The 18,307-nt window shown below is 34.6% G+C and overlaps 1 protein-coding gene across 1 annotated transcript; it reads left to right on the top strand.

The window, feature by feature from the left end:
• Positions 1–248: 248 nt before the first annotated feature.
• On the top strand, positions 249–18,301 carry LOC107756256 (complement C4-like). Its single transcript, XM_016573287.1, is given in 42 exon segments — positions 249–407; positions 538–727; positions 814–994; positions 1,127–1,197; positions 1,280–1,336; positions 1,338–1,366; positions 1,580–1,662; positions 1,760–1,847; positions 1,934–2,039; positions 2,153–2,279; positions 2,487–2,602; positions 2,731–2,904; positions 3,951–4,148; positions 4,262–4,456; positions 4,545–4,688; positions 4,865–4,994; positions 5,091–5,168; positions 5,259–5,459; positions 5,954–6,071; positions 6,173–6,243; positions 6,367–6,506; positions 6,643–6,846; positions 8,061–8,112; positions 8,202–8,285; positions 8,371–8,574; positions 10,742–10,817; positions 11,028–11,184; positions 11,268–11,372; positions 11,461–11,629; positions 11,797–11,984; positions 13,300–13,455; positions 13,703–13,762; positions 13,852–13,942; positions 14,212–14,386; positions 14,515–14,602; positions 15,078–15,152; positions 15,351–15,453; positions 15,540–15,629; positions 15,720–15,812; positions 15,893–15,976; positions 17,378–17,525; positions 17,623–18,301. Coding segments are annotated over 42 exon segments (5,103 nt in total). The 5' UTR covers positions 249–345; the 3' UTR covers positions 17,765–18,301.
• The last annotated feature ends 6 nt before the right edge of the window (positions 18,302–18,307 follow it).

Raw genomic sequence — 18,307 nt, forward strand, 5'->3', positions numbered from 1 at the left:
AGATATTTCAGACTGATATGTCTAAGTAAAAGGGGCATTTTATTAATCACATTACTAAAATTAATACAGACACATGGCATAAAATAATACATAAAAGTGCTGTATTAGATTGTTGTTTTCGTTTCTCGTTGCCTTTGCTCCAGACAGCTGCTTTCCCTGCTGTGTTCTGTTATGAACAAGATTTCCTGTAAATCACATGACTTCATGAGATCATGACCACGCTGTTTTTGCCAAGTTTTCATTTCAAAGCCCACTTTTGAGAAGGTGGGTATAGCCCTTGTATTCTGAGTTAGTAGGTGATGTTAGTAGGCTAGCTGTCCTAAGTATAACAAGTATAACAGCAAGATGATCTGTCCTCTGTTTTTTGTGGTTTTTGTTTTTCTTACAGTGGATGCACAGAGACCCACGTAAGTACTAGAATTATTGACTACATTTGACCTATTTTATTTTATTGTTTGCTCATAACCCACATCTTGCATCTTGTTCTGTCCAATCAGTGTTTATGCAGTTATGCATGTGTATGCATTTATACCTTAGATGTCTAATTGTTGCTCCAAATATAATTCACGTGGGAGTGGAAGAGACTGTGAGTGTGCAGCTTCATGGAGCAACTAAAGGAACCAGTATGCAGCTATACTTTCAAGACCAGATCGACCAGATCTTTGTGTCCGAAAAGAAATCTATAATCCTTAATAAGGACAATAACTACCAGGCTGTGGTAACTGTGGTAAAATGTCTGTACAATTCATATTTGTAAAAGTTTTAAAGTGTGTTTCTCAACTTCCAGTGTCTTTTCTTCCTCATGTACCATAGGTTCATCGCAGCTTGTATAGAAGTACAAAAGTGCAAGAGTATGTTCAGCTTGCAGCCACAAGCAATGATGTCTTTGGGGACAAAGACAGAAATGCAAAAAAAGCCAGCATTTTTTTGTCAACAAAAAGAGGGTACATTTTCATCCAAACAGACAAGCCAATTTATAATCCAGGAGAAAATTGTATGATAATTAATTTTCTTATTTCTTATTAATATTATTTTTTCTTTTACTTTTGTTAAATCTGCATTACTTGCTTACTAGTATTAAACCTTGCCACTCTTGTTTAGTTTCTCTTTATTCTCTGTTTCTCAGTCAAATACAGAATCTTCACACTAGACAACTTCATGATCCCCATAAAGGATGAAATCCATGTTCAAATAATTGTAAGTTGTTTTTGTCAATGAGGAAATGCAAATAATATTCACAATTACCTGGAATGAGCAGGCATTTCTTTTCTTTTTACAGAACTGCAAAGGCTTTATTGTTTACAATCATATTTTGATTTCTGACCAAATTTTGGAAAAAAACTATCATTATACCAGGAGTAGAGCAGTAAGTTAACTGCATGAGCACCAAATAAACACTAAACAAAGCTAACACTAAATAAAGTGTCTATGTATATAATTGATTAAAGCTTTGGTTGTTAATTTCACATGTACACATACAGTATATACATATCATTCATTCTCATACAATAGACAACATTACAATGGCCTTTTAATGGATGTCATTTATATATTCTGTGTAATTTTATTAATCCTTCAGGGCAGGCAAATGGAAAATCATTGCGTCATATCATAAGTACCCTGAATCTACCACATCATTGGAGTTTGAGGTCAAGGAATACGGTAGGTGTTATTAAACTCCAGGTGCATCTACTCTAAGAATTCTTATTTACTTCACCTGTCACTTTAACCCTTAGAAATGGCGTTTCATTCTTTATAGTTTTGCCCACATTTGAGGTTACCATTGAGGCTCCACAGCCTTACCATATTTTGAAGAGCAAGTCCTTTCCATTCAACATCTCTGCTAGGTACGTCTACTACTGTCACATGCTGATTGGGTTTGGTGTTGACTTCAGATTTTGCTATGTAACTCATCAGCTTTTGGTGTTCTCAGATATACTTATGGGAAGGGGGTCAACGGTATAGCATATATTCGATTTGGACTTATTGATGAAAAGGGTAATAAGATATATCTTCCAGGCACTGAAAAGCAGATAGCAGTAAGTAAATCATTTTGCATTGAAAAAAAAGCTTAAATATTAGCCTAAACATATATTTATGATAATTAATTTTGTTTTGATTTATTTGATGTCTGTATTCTGCTGTTATGTAGGTAGAGGATGGTACTGCAAAAACAGAGATACGCACTGAGGACTTAAAGACAGCATCAGAAAATAACACTCAAGGCCATATAGAGGGATATTATCTTTATATTGCAGTCTCGGTTTTGGAAAAAGCAAGTAAGTCACAAACAAAAAGTAGACTTATGATTAGATCGGGAAATGCATGCAATCCAAAACAATTTCTAGTTATATTATATTAATGAAATAAGGTTTCATCTTATGCACTTATTTTATTCAATTAAAGTTACAATTTATCCCCAAATGAAAATACATTTAATGATTGAAAATTAAATAACAAAGAATATTCATCCTTATTCTATACAGGTGGCAATCTGGAGGAAGCTGAGAGCTCTTCTGTGAAGATTGTGACATCCCCATATGTTGTTGATCTGTCAAAAACCAAGACGTATTTCACCCCAGGTGGCGTGTTTTCTGTTTTGGTATGTGGCCCAAAGCATTTCTGAACTTAAATGTATTCGTTTTATACCTCTGAGTATCAATGATTGGAATTAAAATATATGTATTTTAGTGGCACACGGTTTTGTAATTTCTTTTCCTTTTTTCCCAGGCTACTGCAAATTATCCAGATGGCAACAGAGTCCCAAACTTGAAATTTACAGCCACTGTTTCAATAGAAGGCTCACCAGAGCATATTCTGAAAAATGAGGGCTGGGGAAATGACATGGGAGATGTAGCCATGTCGTTTCAAATACCACCACAGGCTAAGAATTTAGCTGTAACGGTAAGATTTCACATGATAATCATTTTGTTATATCATTATTTCCATTCCAAAGTCCAAATGAAATTAAAATTTAATTTCATCCAAAAATGAAAATTTGCTGACAGTTTTCTCACCCTCAGGCCATCCAAGATGTAGATGAGTTTGTTTCTTCATCAGAACAGGTTTGGGAAAATGTAGCATTACATCACTTGCTCACCAAAGGATCCTCTGCAGTGAATGGGTGCCGTCAGAATGAGAGTTCAAACAGCTGATAAAATATATTTGTAAACAAACAAAACAATAATCCACAAGTATTCTACATGACTCCAATCCATCAATTTTATTGATAACAAATGTTTTGTAAACTGAAAAGCTGCGTGTTTGTAACAAACAAATCTATCAAGGCATTTTATTGTGATGTTGTTATCATCTCATTCTGACGACACCCATTTACTGCAGAGGATCCATTGGTGAGCAAGTGATGTAATTTTAAGGGGAGATCTAATGCTGTTTCATGCGTTCTGACTTATTTACACTGTTAAAGAGTTGGATTCTCATGCTAAACATGGCCAAAGTTTCAAAAAACGAGTTGGAAAAGTTTGAAGTTTAATTTTGCTCGAGAAGGATTTGCCATTTTGTTTTTAGACCACGAAATCAACAATGTCACCGAAGAAGTGTGTTTTTGGTTGTGAGGGGGATAACCTTGTTCAGCTTCCCAAAGAACTAAAGACTCTTCTGAGATATGAAGGATGCAATATTACTCTATAAGGTACTCAAGATTAACATGAGATTGGCAGAAACTGTGTGTGTTATGTTCCCTTTACATTTCTCCAAATCTGTTCCAATGAAGAAACAAACTCATCTACATCTTGGACGGTCTGAGAATGAGTAAATTTTCAGCTTTGGGTAAACTATTTCTTTAAGGGGCCAAAATATACAATTACATTGCTTTGGATCAGCTGTCAACAACAATAACATTAACCTTTCATGTGTTCTTGTGTCTCTGGTATTGACCAATCAGCATCCAGGACTGGAACTATCAATTTAATAACTTTTTTTTTTTGCAGGTTTTTGCTGAGGGGAGAGACCAGGAGGTCATTCATAGTGATAAAAGGATGACGGCCAGTGCAACAAAAGCAGAAGAACACAGCTATCTTAGTTTGGAAGTGGAGCAGCAGGTCCTACAGCCCGGAGAGGCCTTGAAAGCCACATTACGGGACATTACACCTCAGAGTGCAGCAAAACCCACATTCATTTACTTTATGGTTAGAACAATCAGCTCTGATGTTGTTGTTTTTTATGTGTAGGTTTTTACCAGAGAGCAAAGATTTGCTTTATCTTCAATCTAATGTCTTTAAAATAATTATATCCACAACAGGTTTGGAGTAAGGGACAAATTGTGCAGGTGGGAAGGGTGCCGAGAACTGAAATCACAACAGTCAATGTGAATGTCAATGTGGAGATGGTGCCTTCTTTTCGCCTGGTAGCCTACTATTTTACAGACTCTTCACCAAAAGAAAAAATAGTGGCTGACTCTGTGTGGGTCGATGTGAAAGACGTATGCAAAGGCAAGGTACGGCTGAGGCGAATTATCTTTCAGAATCAAAATTGTGAAGTGATAGATGTTTCCACTGAAATGCAAAATACTATTTTGTGTGTAGGTAGAAACTGATCCACTGCCTGAGATAAAACCTGCAACTAAGTTTGAAGTGACGGTCAGAACAGATCCAAAGACCAAGGTGGCTCTTGCTGCAGTGGACTCAGCAGTTTATATTCTGAACAAAAACAAACTAAGCCTTCAAAAGGTAACACATTTGGGATTATGTACAAACAAGTTGAAAGTTGAACCCCATTAAAGTTAAAACCCCATGAGTTTTGTGGATATCTAGTACACTGTGCTTGCTAGTGTACTCCTAAAAGTACTCCATGTATCATTTCAGGATTGTTGCTCATAATGAAGATCATTTGTTTTTACCTACAGATGTTCGAGTATATGAACTCGTATGACCTGGCCTGCTCGATCGGAGGAGGAGAGGATTCCAGTGCTGTTCTTCAGAGAGCTGGGCTAACTTTCATGTGTAACTGTGATATGGAAACCCCTAAACCTCTAGGTAATATAACTGCTGACATCCTATTTTATGAATTGCTTTTCAGGAACCACGTAAGAGCATGAAAGTGTAATGCGTACAATTTTTACTTCTTCTCAGAGCATAAGTGTTACAAATTTAAACCTGAACCTCGCGTCAGAAGAGCAGCGGACTATGTTAAAAAATACAATGAAGTCGGTAAGATGCAAAACAACATTTTGACTCCCTTTGATGATTCCTCACATGATTTGTTTTTAATCACGTCAAATAATGATATCATCACTACAGTCAACAGCTTCAAGGACCATGACAGGAAATGCTGTCTTGATGGTGTAAGGCCTAACAAAATGCATACGTCCTGTGATGAGCGTCTCAAAAGAGTAAAAGAATCGGACAGCTGTCGTAAGGCTTTTAAACAGTGCTGCGAAGCTGCAAATGAGAGGAGGAAGAGGGAGAAGTTTGAGAAGAGAAAAACCAACCTTGGAAGAGGTACAATTTGTCTTGCATAATTTCTCGGAAAGGGGTTTCTTGGATTAAAGCCACATTGATTGCACAATTCTACATTGATTTCAAGCAAGTCATCTAATCAAACCAGACAAAAAATGCGAGAGAGCAGTGAAGCCAGTTTAGTATATTTTAGTAATAATAATAATATAAATTCAAATCAATACATGTTGTCCAGATTAATACTAAATTGGCCTCACTGCTTACTCACAATCACACAATCAATTTCAATGTAAAAAAAAAAAATGTGAGGGTCATTTTAATGTATTATTATTATTATTGTTATCATTAATTTACTCACATTTATAAAATAATTTTAAATAATAAAATATACAATTATTATTATAAAAAATACTATTATTATTATTATTATTATTACTATTAAAAATGTGTTGTTTAGGGCAAGTAGTTTATGCTTGCCAACGTTGCTACTTTCAAAAGCTGAACTAACTACACTCTTTGTCTGTTTCTCACTGTAGTCGTCGACGACACATTGGACAAAATTGTGATTAATGAGGATGTTATCTACCTTCGTAAATACTTCCCACAGTCATGGATGTGGACAGTCATTCAAACAGATAGCACCGGCATTATCAGGTTACCCTGATTTCTTTTTTTTCTCTTCTAATGAACAGAATGAATCAGCTCTAACGTAATTTTCTATATGTAAATATTCTTTGTCTTTTGTAAACTTTTAGGCATGATGCAGTTGCTCCTGATTCCATAACCACTTGGGAAATCCAGGCTGTGGGCATTTCTCCCACAAAAGGTTGTCAGTAACTCAAAAGTGTTTTTTTGGGGGGGGGGTGGTATATCATTTTATATCATATTGTGTCCTGTTTATATACTGATCAGTTTTCAAATTGTGTTGTTGTTGATTTTTTTTGTCCAGGATTCTGCATTGCAGAACCAAAGCCCCTGAGGGTCTTCCAGGATTTCTTCTTGTCCGTCAACCTACCTTACTCTGTGAAGAGAAATGAGCAGCTTCAGGTTAAAGCTGTTGTGTACAATTACAAGCAAGAGAGTTTAAAGGTAAATTTAATGAAGCTTTATTTCAGGTGTCATTCTTGCTAACTAGGACAGGTGCCTGAAAAATATTAGACAAATTAATCCAGTAAGGCAAAGTGTGACAAACAGGATTGAAATGCCATATCATGTGTCTCTATAGGCAATAGTGAAGATGGATAAGAAGGAAGGTTTGTGCACTGCTGGTGGGAGTGAGGTGAAGGAGGAGGTCGTGGTTCCTGGTAACTCAGCGGTTGCTGTGTATTTCACCGTGGTGCCCCTTGTTATTGGAAATATCCCCATCACTGTGCTGGCTTATGCCTCAGACACTGTTAATGACCAAGTAGAAAAGGAGCTCCGTGTGGAGGTAAAGTGTGGTAAAGGGTTAGTTCACCCAAAAATGAAAATTCTGACATTAATCCCTCATGCCGTTCCAAACCCATAAGACCTTTATTCATCTTCGGAACACAAATTAAGATATGTTTGATGAAATCTGAGAGCTTTCTGACCCTGCATAAACAGCAATGCAACTGAAAAGTTTTATGGCCCAGAAAGTTAGTAAGGATATCGATAAAATAGTCCATGTGAAAGTGAATTTGAGCTCTGCATTTAACCCATCCAAGTGCACACACACAGCAGCGAGTAGTGAACACACACACACACCCACACCGTGAACACACACCCGGAGCAGTGGGCATCCATTTTTGCTGCGGCACCCGGGAGCAGTTGGGGGTTTGTTGCCTTGTTCAAGGGTCTCACCTCAGTCGTGGTGCGCTATACATTCACTCCCCCCACCTGCAATCCCTGCTGGTTTTGTTGCACTCGAACCCGAGGCCTTTGGCTTACAAGTCCGAGTCTCTAACCATTAGGCCACAACTGCCCCAAACTGTGACATCAGAAGTTCAACCATAATGTTATGAAGCAAGTAGAATACTTTTTGTGTGCAAAGAAAACAAAAATAACGACTTTATTCAACAATTTCTTCTCTTCCGTTGTGCATTCACGAGAGTACCACAATGCATGCGTGTGCATTCCTCTGCTTGCAAACAAGGTGCACCCCATCCGGGTTCTACGTCAGAACGCCGGCTCCTGCGTCAGCAGCACCACACCGCATGCGTCGTGGTACTCTTGTGAACGTGCGTTGACTGACAAGGAAGAGAACAAATTGTTGAATAAATTCATTATTTTTGTTTTCTTTGTGCACAAAAAGTATTCTCTTAGCTTCATAACATTAGGTTTGAACCACTGATGTCACATGGACTATTTTATCGATGTCCTTACTACCTTTCTGGGCCATAAAATGTTTGAGTTGCACTGCTGTCTATGCAGGGTCAGAATGCTTTCATGCTTTTTCAATGATTTCATCAAAAATATCTTTTTAGTTTTTAATTTTTTAATTTGTGTTCCGAAGATGAACAAAGGTCTTACGGCTTTGGAACGACATGAGGGTGAGTAATTAATGACATAATTTTCATTTTTTGGGTGAACTATCCCTTTAAGTTGGCATACCCAGATTTTACTGTGCTCCAGTGCCAATATATTTGACACTGAAAAACTCTCTTTCGAATCCTTCATGTTTAGGGGGAAGGGGAAATCGCCACTATTGACAGGGAGTACAACATTGATCCAAACTGTAAGAATCCAATAGGCCTATATAATCAGTAAATCTGTTCTTGGGCTTTTCATAACTGTAATAACATTTTTTTGTCTTCTTGTGCACAGTGAGGAAATTAGAGATTGATATTCCAGTCCCTGCTGATGAGATCCCTGGTGGGGTGGACTCCGAAATCAATTTGAGTTTAAAAGGTGAGGTTGGATAGATAGATAGATAGATAGATAGATTTCCTCTATCATACTCTATCATAGATATAATGACCTTATTATTTTGCAGGTGGAGTGATGGGCGAGTCTGTAAATAACTGTTTAAACCTGGAGGGTATCGATAAACTCATTCAGCTGCCCACTGGCTGTGCGGAGCAGACTATGGTGAAGATGTCTCCTGCTATTCATGCCATGAGGTACCTGGATGCCACCAAACAATGGATATCACTGAAAGCTGAACGCAGAGATGAGGCCCAATCGATGATCCAAACCGGTGGGTATCCATACCTGTAGATGCTACAACTTTAAGTAAATGTTCTAATAGTTCATAAACTATGAGAGTCAGGAGAAATTGTCTATGCAAAAGTAATTTGGCAGCAATAGAGAACAATAGATTAAAAACATTACCAAAGCTTTACTTCTCCTTTTTATAAGCAGAGGTGGACAGTAACGATATACATTTTCTTGATTACTGTACTTAAGTACATTTTTTAAGTATCTGTACTTTACTTGAGTATTATTTTTTCTGGAAACTTATTACTTTAACTTCACTACATTTGAAAGACAAATATCGTACTTTTCACTCCACTACACTTCTATCAAGGTCCTCGAAGTAGAAAGTCGTTACTATGTTGCGGCTTTGAAAGTCAGTGGGTGTTTTTTTCTTCTCTAAAATGAGACTTTTTTTTAGACAGCCTATCAGTAATCACTCTTGTAGGGTTACATGAAGTGATTTCCTAGCATTTTTTGAACACTGACCAGTTGCAAATGTGATATTTATTTACAACAATTCAATAATAAGAAGTTAATATTTTGGTATATATTAGACATATTATTAAAAAGATATTGTCTGATTTAGCAAAATGGTGTAAATGAAAATATTACCTATAAAGCCACAGAAGAACTGTTGTGAGTCTCTTAACAAAACACAATAGGTGTTCAACTTAAAGCATCACTTCACAGATTGCATCAATTCACTTGATGTATGACATCAAAGTACTGCGAGAGCAATTAGAGAGCATTTTTGAAATTTTTGTTTTGATGTCAAATAAATCTTGGTGTTTTGTTTTTGTGTTAAAGCGTTAGTTCACCAAAAAATTATGTCATTAATTATTCACCCTCATGTCATTTCAAACCCGCAAGACCTTCGTTCATCTTCAGAACACAAATTAAGATATTTTTCGTGAATTTTCATTTCTGGGTGAACTAACCCTTTAAAGCAGTGTTGCTACAGCTACAGTTGTGTTGCTGGGTTTTAAAGCAGGTTTGATTTTTTTTTTTCTTTCTTATCACTCTGTATTTACAGCTATTTCACTGTCCACTCAGTTCAAATGTGGATGAATGGCTACACGTGGATGTGCACACACTGCCAGAGCTGTGTGAGATCACTACCATGCTGTTTTTGTGGGAGTGGATAGGGGTGTTATTGTTTTTTTTGTTTTTTTTCTGGTCAGCTCACTTGTTTGGTTTCTATAGGTTTTTAACATTCTAAAAGCTCTTCATTCCAAAGATACTACAAGCTAGTCAGTGTATTCAGTAGGTGTAATGTATTGTAAGTTGCTTCAGAGGCATAAGGTATTGCAAGTATTACAACAATAATAAAACAGTGCATTGACATAAAGGAAATTTACTTTTGGTACTTAAGTACTTTTAAAAGCAAGTACTTCTGTACTTTTACTTAAGTAAAAATATGTCCTTACAACTTTTACTTGTAATGGAGTAATATTTGACCAGCAGTATCTAGAGTTGTGTACTTTGTAATAGAGCTTGTGTACAGTACTTTGTCCACCTTTGTTTATGAGTAATCCATTTAAGAGTTTGGGGTCAGTATTCTCTTATGCTCACCAAAGCTGTATTTATTTGATCCAAAACACAATAAAACAGTAATATTGTGAAATATTATTACCATTTAAAAAACTGTTTTCTATTTAAATATACTTTAAAATGTAATTTATTCCAAATTTTTAACAGCCTTTACCACGGTACACTTCAGTGTCACATGATCCTTCAGAAATCATTCTAATATGCTGATTTGGTGGTCAAGAAATATTTATTATTATTTTCAATCTTGACAGTTGTTACTGTTGTGCTGATTAATATTTTTGTTGAAACTGTGATAGTTTTTGTCTTTGATGAATAGAAAGCTTAAATGAACAGCATTTATTTAGAATATAAATATTTTGTAACATCATAAATGTATTTACTGTAACTTTTGATCAATTTAATGCGTATTTGCTGAATACAAGTGATACATTTCTTTAAAAAAATCTTACTGACCCCAAACTTTTGAACGGTATTGTATGCATCATATAGTCACATACAGTATAAATCTGACAGACAAGAGTTGTTGTTGGGCCCACCAATACACAAAAGGTTTTTAATATATATGGCAAATGATAGGATGTTGAAAATACATCTTGCTTCATCTTCTCATGTACCAGGTTACAACACAGTCCTCACACACAAGAAAGTTGATGGCTCTTACGGAGCGTTTCTGAGGACTCCAAGCAGTATTTGGTATGTTTTTGGCTCTAGCATGACTGGTACTGCATGGCACTGTCAATGCCAAGGCCTTGATAAAAGTGTCTGCCAAATGCTTAAAATTCATTTAAATTATTATATTAACTGCAAGAAATCCACATGAAATTTAAGACTTTTGCTTTTTAAATGACATGACATATTTGTGCAAAAGTGTTTTTTTTTTTATTCCATCCAATCTTTCTGTAGGCTTACAGCATTTATTGCCAAGGAGCTGACAGAGACTCGGGACATTATCAATGTGAAAGACTCTTATATTCAGGAGTCTATGTCTTATCTCATGTCCAAACAGAAGAGCAGTGGTGCATGGGATGATCCTAATCGACTCTATGATAGAGGAATGAAGGTACAGCCAAAGGGGTGTATTTATTTTATTTATCAGTAATGGTTGCTAACACTGATTAAACAAAAACTAATATTTATCCTCAGGGAGGAGTTGGACAGGCGAAAGATGATGTTCCCCTAACTGCTTTTATCCTTATTTCAATGAACCATGCTTTGAAATTATACGAACTGGGAAGCGACACAGAACTGGTAACATATTAACACTAGTTGCACAATATGCCCTCTATTTATTCACTACTGAATAAACACATCTGTACAAACCTCTGTTTATTTGCAGAGAGTTGCAATGGATGGAGCAAAGTCCTACCTAGAGGGACAGTTGGATGCTTTGGAAAGTCCCTATTCGCTTGCCATCACAGCTTATGCCTTGTCATTGCATGACCAGCAAAGTGCAGAAGCCCAACAAGCACACCGAAAGCTAAAACGCATTGCTAATTGTGACAACAGTCAGTAATGAAGTTATTACCTGCCTATTCATGTCTCAATATATTTCTGTTAGGCCATAAACTACTTAATATAAACAAAAGATATGTGATTAAAAAGTGGTCACTATTTATTAGCTCAGTTATCATGTTCCAATTCTCACAGCACCTTTTCTCTTCTTTCTATGAAGCAAAGTGTTTCTGGAATTCCAAGGGTGGCAGAGGTGAATCAGCAGGTAAAGCTGACGCTGAATCTGTGGAGACCACAGCATATGCTCTGCTCAGCGCACTGTCTCTGCGTGACAAGGCCACCGCTAAACTCACTGCAAACTGGCTGACAGAGCAGCGCAAATATGGTGGTGGATTCCAATCCACACAGGTGGGTCGTGGTATTTTAATATAACAATAAAATGATTAAATGTAACTGTACTCCCAGTTGTTTGATTATAAAAAAAAAAATAAAACTACAACAACAACAACAAAAAAGATGTATTCATATTTTTAAATTGGTTCATATAAAGTACCATTTAATTAGTAGTTTTATTTAGCAAGACACATTAAATTGTAAATTTATATAAAGACATTTATAATGTTACAAAGAATTTTTATTGTTCTTTTATTTCTATTCTTCTTATTTTCAAGTAAAGGCTGTTCTTTTGAACTTTCTATTAAAAGAATAAAATGTATCACAGTTTTCCCAAAAATATTAAGCAGCACAACTGTTTTTAACATAATAACAATTTTTATTTTTGCACAAAATCAGCATATTAGAATGATTTCTGAAGGTGACACTAAAGACCGGAGTAATGATGCTGAAAATTCAGCTTTGCAACACAGGAATGAATTGCATTTTTTAAATATATTAAAAATAGAAATCAGATATTTTAAATCATAATAATATTTAACAATATTACTGTTTTAATGTATTTTTAAACAAAAAAGTAAATGCAGGGTGAACAAAAGAAGAAAAAAAATCTTACCTACTCCAAAATTTGAACAGTAGTGTACCTTTTATTCAGTTATGAGGAGTTTCACAAAAATGGAAAATGACATCAAACTATCTCCATGTCTGGTGGTTACAGATCCTACGCACAATTGCATATGTTGTATTATGAGGACTTGAATATAATATTTCTTGCTAATAAGTTAAAAACCCATAAAATAACAACTCTGTGTACTCAAATGTAAAACACAGACAGCTGTGTTTATTTAGTTTATTTTGTGTTTAGTGTTGAGGTATATTAAAAAATTTTCAAACACACTAAAGACTGCTCCATAAGTTATACACTTGTTAAATGTGACGTCACACGATGGTCCAAATGCTCTATATTATGATCCCAAAAGCAAACAATAGACGGTGCTAATATACACTCACAGTGTGCTGAGTGGAGGCTTAGACCCAGAAACAGTTTTTGATGTGCCACAACTGCTTATAGCTGAACTGAACTTGTTTCAAATGAATGAACTTCATACTGTTATTGATCTGAACTGAACCAACACTGAACTGACTTGAGCTAAACAATGAAACTACAGTATTTTAGAGCTGCTTTAAAGCAGAATCTGAATTGTCTCCATTGTTGTTTTATTAATTGATTTTGCTATTTTCCTGTTTATCTCTTTAAAGCTGCTTTGACACGCTCTGTATTGCATTAATAAATCCATGTTCTTTTTTTTTCTTTCTTTTTTCTAAATAGGACACAGTCGTGGCCCTTGAGGCTCTGGCGAAATACAGCATGCAGAACAATGATGTAGAAGACTTGAATCTGAGGGTAGAAATGTGCCTTGAAAATGGCCAAAAACAAGATTTACACTTGACTAAATATAATGCACTCACTGCAACAGCTGTTAAGGTAAGAAAAATTACTTAAAACAGTTCTAGTATATTCCTAAATGTTGACAAACGTATATATTTACAATCTGGAAACTACTGCCCATATTTTTTGTCCAATCAAATCCTCTGTTCAGTGAGTAAGCCCCTCCCACTAATTCCACCTTCAAGTTACTAGAAATAAAAAACATTTGATATTAAATATGTGATAAAGTATGCTAATGTATGCTATAACAAGTAGAAGACTATATGTGCACTTGTTCACACAGGTCAGAAATGTTGGTAAAGTTTCACTAAATGTTCAGGGAACAGGACGTGGAACATTAGCAGTAAGACTTTTTTTCCCCCCAGTTTAATTAATTGTTGATCTGTAATGTTTCAGTTTATAGTGTTTTGAATGACATTTTGCTTGTTACAGGTTGTGCAGACATATAGAACTATGAAGAAGGATGAATCACACTGTGATCTATTTCACCTTAGCGTTACAGTGAAAGGAGAGCTGGAATACAGTAAGTAAAATATCATGGAAGAGGTCACTCTAAACAATAAATTAAATAGGAATTGAGTGCACTGCAATGTATACACTTTATATAAAAAGTATATACCAATTGTACTGCCAAACAGGATATTGAAGATTAAAAAGTCAATGAGAGTTACACAGTTGTAATATTTGAGCGAGGGTGCACTAAGGTGGTGAGGAGGAGGAGCAAACATTAAAAATATAATAATATTTGACCGTAGATATCATCAGACTAAAAGTCAATATGCTCTTCTCTAGAAATATACAATAAAGAAGAAATGTTTGAGGACTATTACAATTATGACGTCGATGAAGATCAAAAAGATGAGCCCATGAGCAGCATAGAATGGTTTGATCTTCGCAACCGCAGAAAAAGACAAATCTCAGAGGAGCCAAAGAGAGAGAGTTCAGTCATATACACAGTGTGTGTGGGGTGAGCACAGTAAACAGGCTTTTTATGTATTTAAATGATTGATTTGTTATACAAATCATAGCAGAATCATGATTACTTGTTTGGCCTCTCTGAAATCAACAATTTTTTTATTTTCTGTTTTCATACAGCATGAAAAAGAAGAATACTGTGGGCATGGTCATGGTGGAAATCTCACTTCTAAGCGGACTTATACCAAACGCCAAAGATTTGGAACATGTGCATATGCATTTTTTTTTAAACAATTCTATATAAATCTAATTCTCTCTCTCTCTCTCTCTCTTCTCGTTACATTGTAAGTAGCATGCTATTTTTATGAATAAGCATTAAGCATCAAAATAACAAATAAAAATAAAATAAATATTAATAAATTTAAATACAAAATAAGACATAATAAAATAAATACAAAATATAAAATCAATAAAAAAAAATGAATATGAGTAATAGGGTTGCAAATGTAGTCCAAACTTAAAAAAATGTATCCTCTTACATTAAGCACCATATTTTGGAAGGTAGCATTTATCAAAGTACCATGCTATTACCATCTGATACCATCACTATGCCATGGTATCACCAAATGTAATTTCCTGGCTTTGTTTTGTTGCAGATGATACATATATGTAACAAATTAATTAACATTTAACATTTGAATGTGTTTCTTTTCTAAGAATTTCTTTTTTCTTTCATTTCACAGAATGTAAAGGGCACAGAGAGGTACATTGATCACTATGAAGTCCATCATAATAAAGTCTTTCTTTATTTTGCAAAGGTAACAGAAGTGTTTCTCTCTTGAAGTATTCCATGAATCTGATATATCCTCTTGGTATATGGTTTGCTTCGTTTTCAGTTTTCCTTTACTGCTGAATTTAAAAAGTGCTATAAAGTAGTTAAACTGGCTCATCAGTATTTATGCAACAGATCAAGCAGAAACACACAAATGATTTGATTGCATGGTTCATGTCAACAGATCACCGAAACCGAGGAGTGTCTTCAGTTTGGTGCTGAGCAGGTTGTTCCCATGGGCCTTGTCCAACCTGCTTCTGCTGTCATTTATGACTATTACAGCCCAGGTCGTCAAACTCTATGAACCAAACACTTTGATGACAACACTTCTGAGTGGTGAACACTGACTAATGCTATTCAATGTGTTACACAGAAAAGAGATGTGGCATATTCTATACAGCCCCTCACAAAAGCCCAATGATCTCCAAACTTTGTAACGGGGATTTGTGTACATGTGCAGAAGGTGGGAAAAACTCTAGTGTGCTGTGAAATATATTTATTTACATATCCAAAAGCTTAAGATTTATATATTATATTTTGCACTTATTTTCAGGAGGATGTCCCAGGCTGAAAGTCACCTTCAGCAAGGATATGAAACACAACACCCGGAGTAGTTATGCATGTTACAGTCCTGGTGTTGACTATGGTGAGAAACTAAAAGCAAATAATGTACAAATATGTTGGTCTAAACTTATTAATATTTTAAATATGTTCTTTTTCCTATAGCCTATGTGATCAAAATTCTCAACTCAAGCACTGATGACGTTTTTATGTACTACACCACATTAATCACTGACGTTCTTCAGACTGGTGAGTTAGTATTTTTACATTTAAAATGAAATGCTATCGTTAGGTTGTGTAAGTTAATTAAAGTTATATTAGTTATTATACTGCTGTTTTGAATACTTGATTTTGATGGGTGAATCACGCCATCCAGCAGTCAAAAATTTACTGTATAATAATAATATAAAGAAAATAAATAATATTAATGATTTGATCAGCATGAAATTATTTTGTGCTATTTTCGTGTCTCTCCTATCAAAATTTCCTATGCCTCCTTTTCATAGTGAAAATGACAGAGAACTTCAGTATTAATATTACTGTATTAATACAGCATTACTGTTGTAATGGCTTTCTTTCCCTTAGTGGAGTTTTTAAGATACCGGTAATATACAGGTAAAATTATTAAATTATTTAAATTTAAACCAGTAATTCTCATCGACGTATATTTTAAAGTATATTTCAAAATATACAAAAAAAAAAACACACCTAAAAATATATTTGTAAAAATATGTTTCCTAGCAACATATTTTGGCTATGTTTAGTATATTTTTGAAAATATGTTAAAATATTAATATATTTATAAATTACAAAATATGTTTTGCTCTATATTTCAATAGAAAGAAATACATTAATGTAAGTCACATTTGAAAAAAAAACAAACAAAAAAAAACATTTGTCTATAACATGCAAGGACATAGCAAAAAGTATATTATAAAATAAGCTTATAAAATAATAAAATATAATACAAATGAAATATTTTTAGTCATTTTGCTGTATGGGGTACAATGGTTGAAAAAAAGCCAAAAATACATATTTTCTAAAATATGTTTCAAAATATATCTGTAATTATATTGGTAGACATTTTATTTTGGCCATTTTTGTATATTTTTGAAAATATATTTAAAAAATATAAAAATATTTTTAAAAACATTTCAAATGTATTTTGCCCTCCATAAAAAATTACTAATATATATATATATATATATATAAAACATTAAATAATTATAGTTTTGATCTCTAGTAGGCTATTCCATCCACATTTGCATTTAGCCTAGACATTTTCTGGCCTCTGAAATACATTCTGAAATATGTATTGGTATATGAGGGTTTAAACTAAATAAATGCTATATATTTAAATCATATTTTGGCCAGAAAATATGTTTCTTGCCATATGGGATATGGGGAATATAGTGTACAATCAGCTGGTCATTATTTGAAAATAAACAGTCATTGCCAACTGACTGTACATTTTCCCTCATTTGAAAGTCACTTTGGATAAAATTGTCTAATAAATTAATAAATGTAAATGTTATGGATTCTATAAAGTACCTAATACATAACCTAATGCACTAATTAATGCTGTTAACATAGAACCTTATTGTAAATTGTTACTGCATAAATAATATATGAACACTTTTCCTGTTGAAGGGTTGTTGGATTCTGGTATTCAGAAACATGCCACACGTCAGATGATACTGCGCTTATCTTGTGACGAACTGGAGCTGAAAAATGAAGCCCACTATCTGATCATGGGGCAGAACGACGCAATATCAGTGCTCAATAACGACGGACAACAGTAAGCCTTGAGATCTGATGTTTATTAAAAAGACAAAAAGGAACGCAAATTGCTATTTTTTGATTTGTAAAACATTTTTCTTCTGTTGTTTCTGAAGTTTCAGGTATGTGCTGAACAATGACATGTGGATCGAGAGGATACCAGAAGAAAAGAACTGCAAGGCAACCATAAATCGCTCTGCCTGCCATCTTCTTAATGAATTTATAAAGCAACACCCCATCAAACGCTGTGACATTTAGAAGTCAAGATGGAAAATAACCACTTACATCATTATTATTTGGCTCGGTAAATCAAGTGCTTTTATTTCTGGTGCATACTGACATATAAAGAGACCGTTACAGTTGTTTGGTACATTGGAAACTAGAGTCTGAAGCATTTCAATTCAGTTTTTCATGTGTATTGGCAATACAGTAGCTTCAAGTTACCCTTCATTCTGTTACATAGTCAAATGGGAAGAATTTGATTACAAAAATCTCTTTGACATGACGACCTTTAACTTTTCTGTATAAACTACTGTATGTACTTTTCTTCATCATAAATCATGGGTACTCTTTTTAGGGGTACTTTTAGAGATGCTACATTTCTGACAAATATTCAAGATTCATTATTGCAGTTAAATACTGTTTCAAATGCTTCACGTGTTCCGTTGTTGTTATACACTGTACAGTTTTATTACAGAATACTGTATTTTGTGGCTTAAAAGACACTGGCTTTTGCTCGCACACATTTGTAAAATCAGAATCACGACTCTATATAAAGTACAAATGTGCTCCTGATTCAGT

This window comes from Sinocyclocheilus rhinocerous, unplaced genomic scaffold, assembly GCF_001515625.1.
Source record: "Sinocyclocheilus rhinocerous isolate Xijiao unplaced genomic scaffold, SAMN03320098_v1.1 scaffold1152, whole genome shotgun sequence".
NCBI lineage: Eukaryota > Metazoa > Chordata > Actinopteri > Cypriniformes > Cyprinidae > Sinocyclocheilus > Sinocyclocheilus rhinocerous.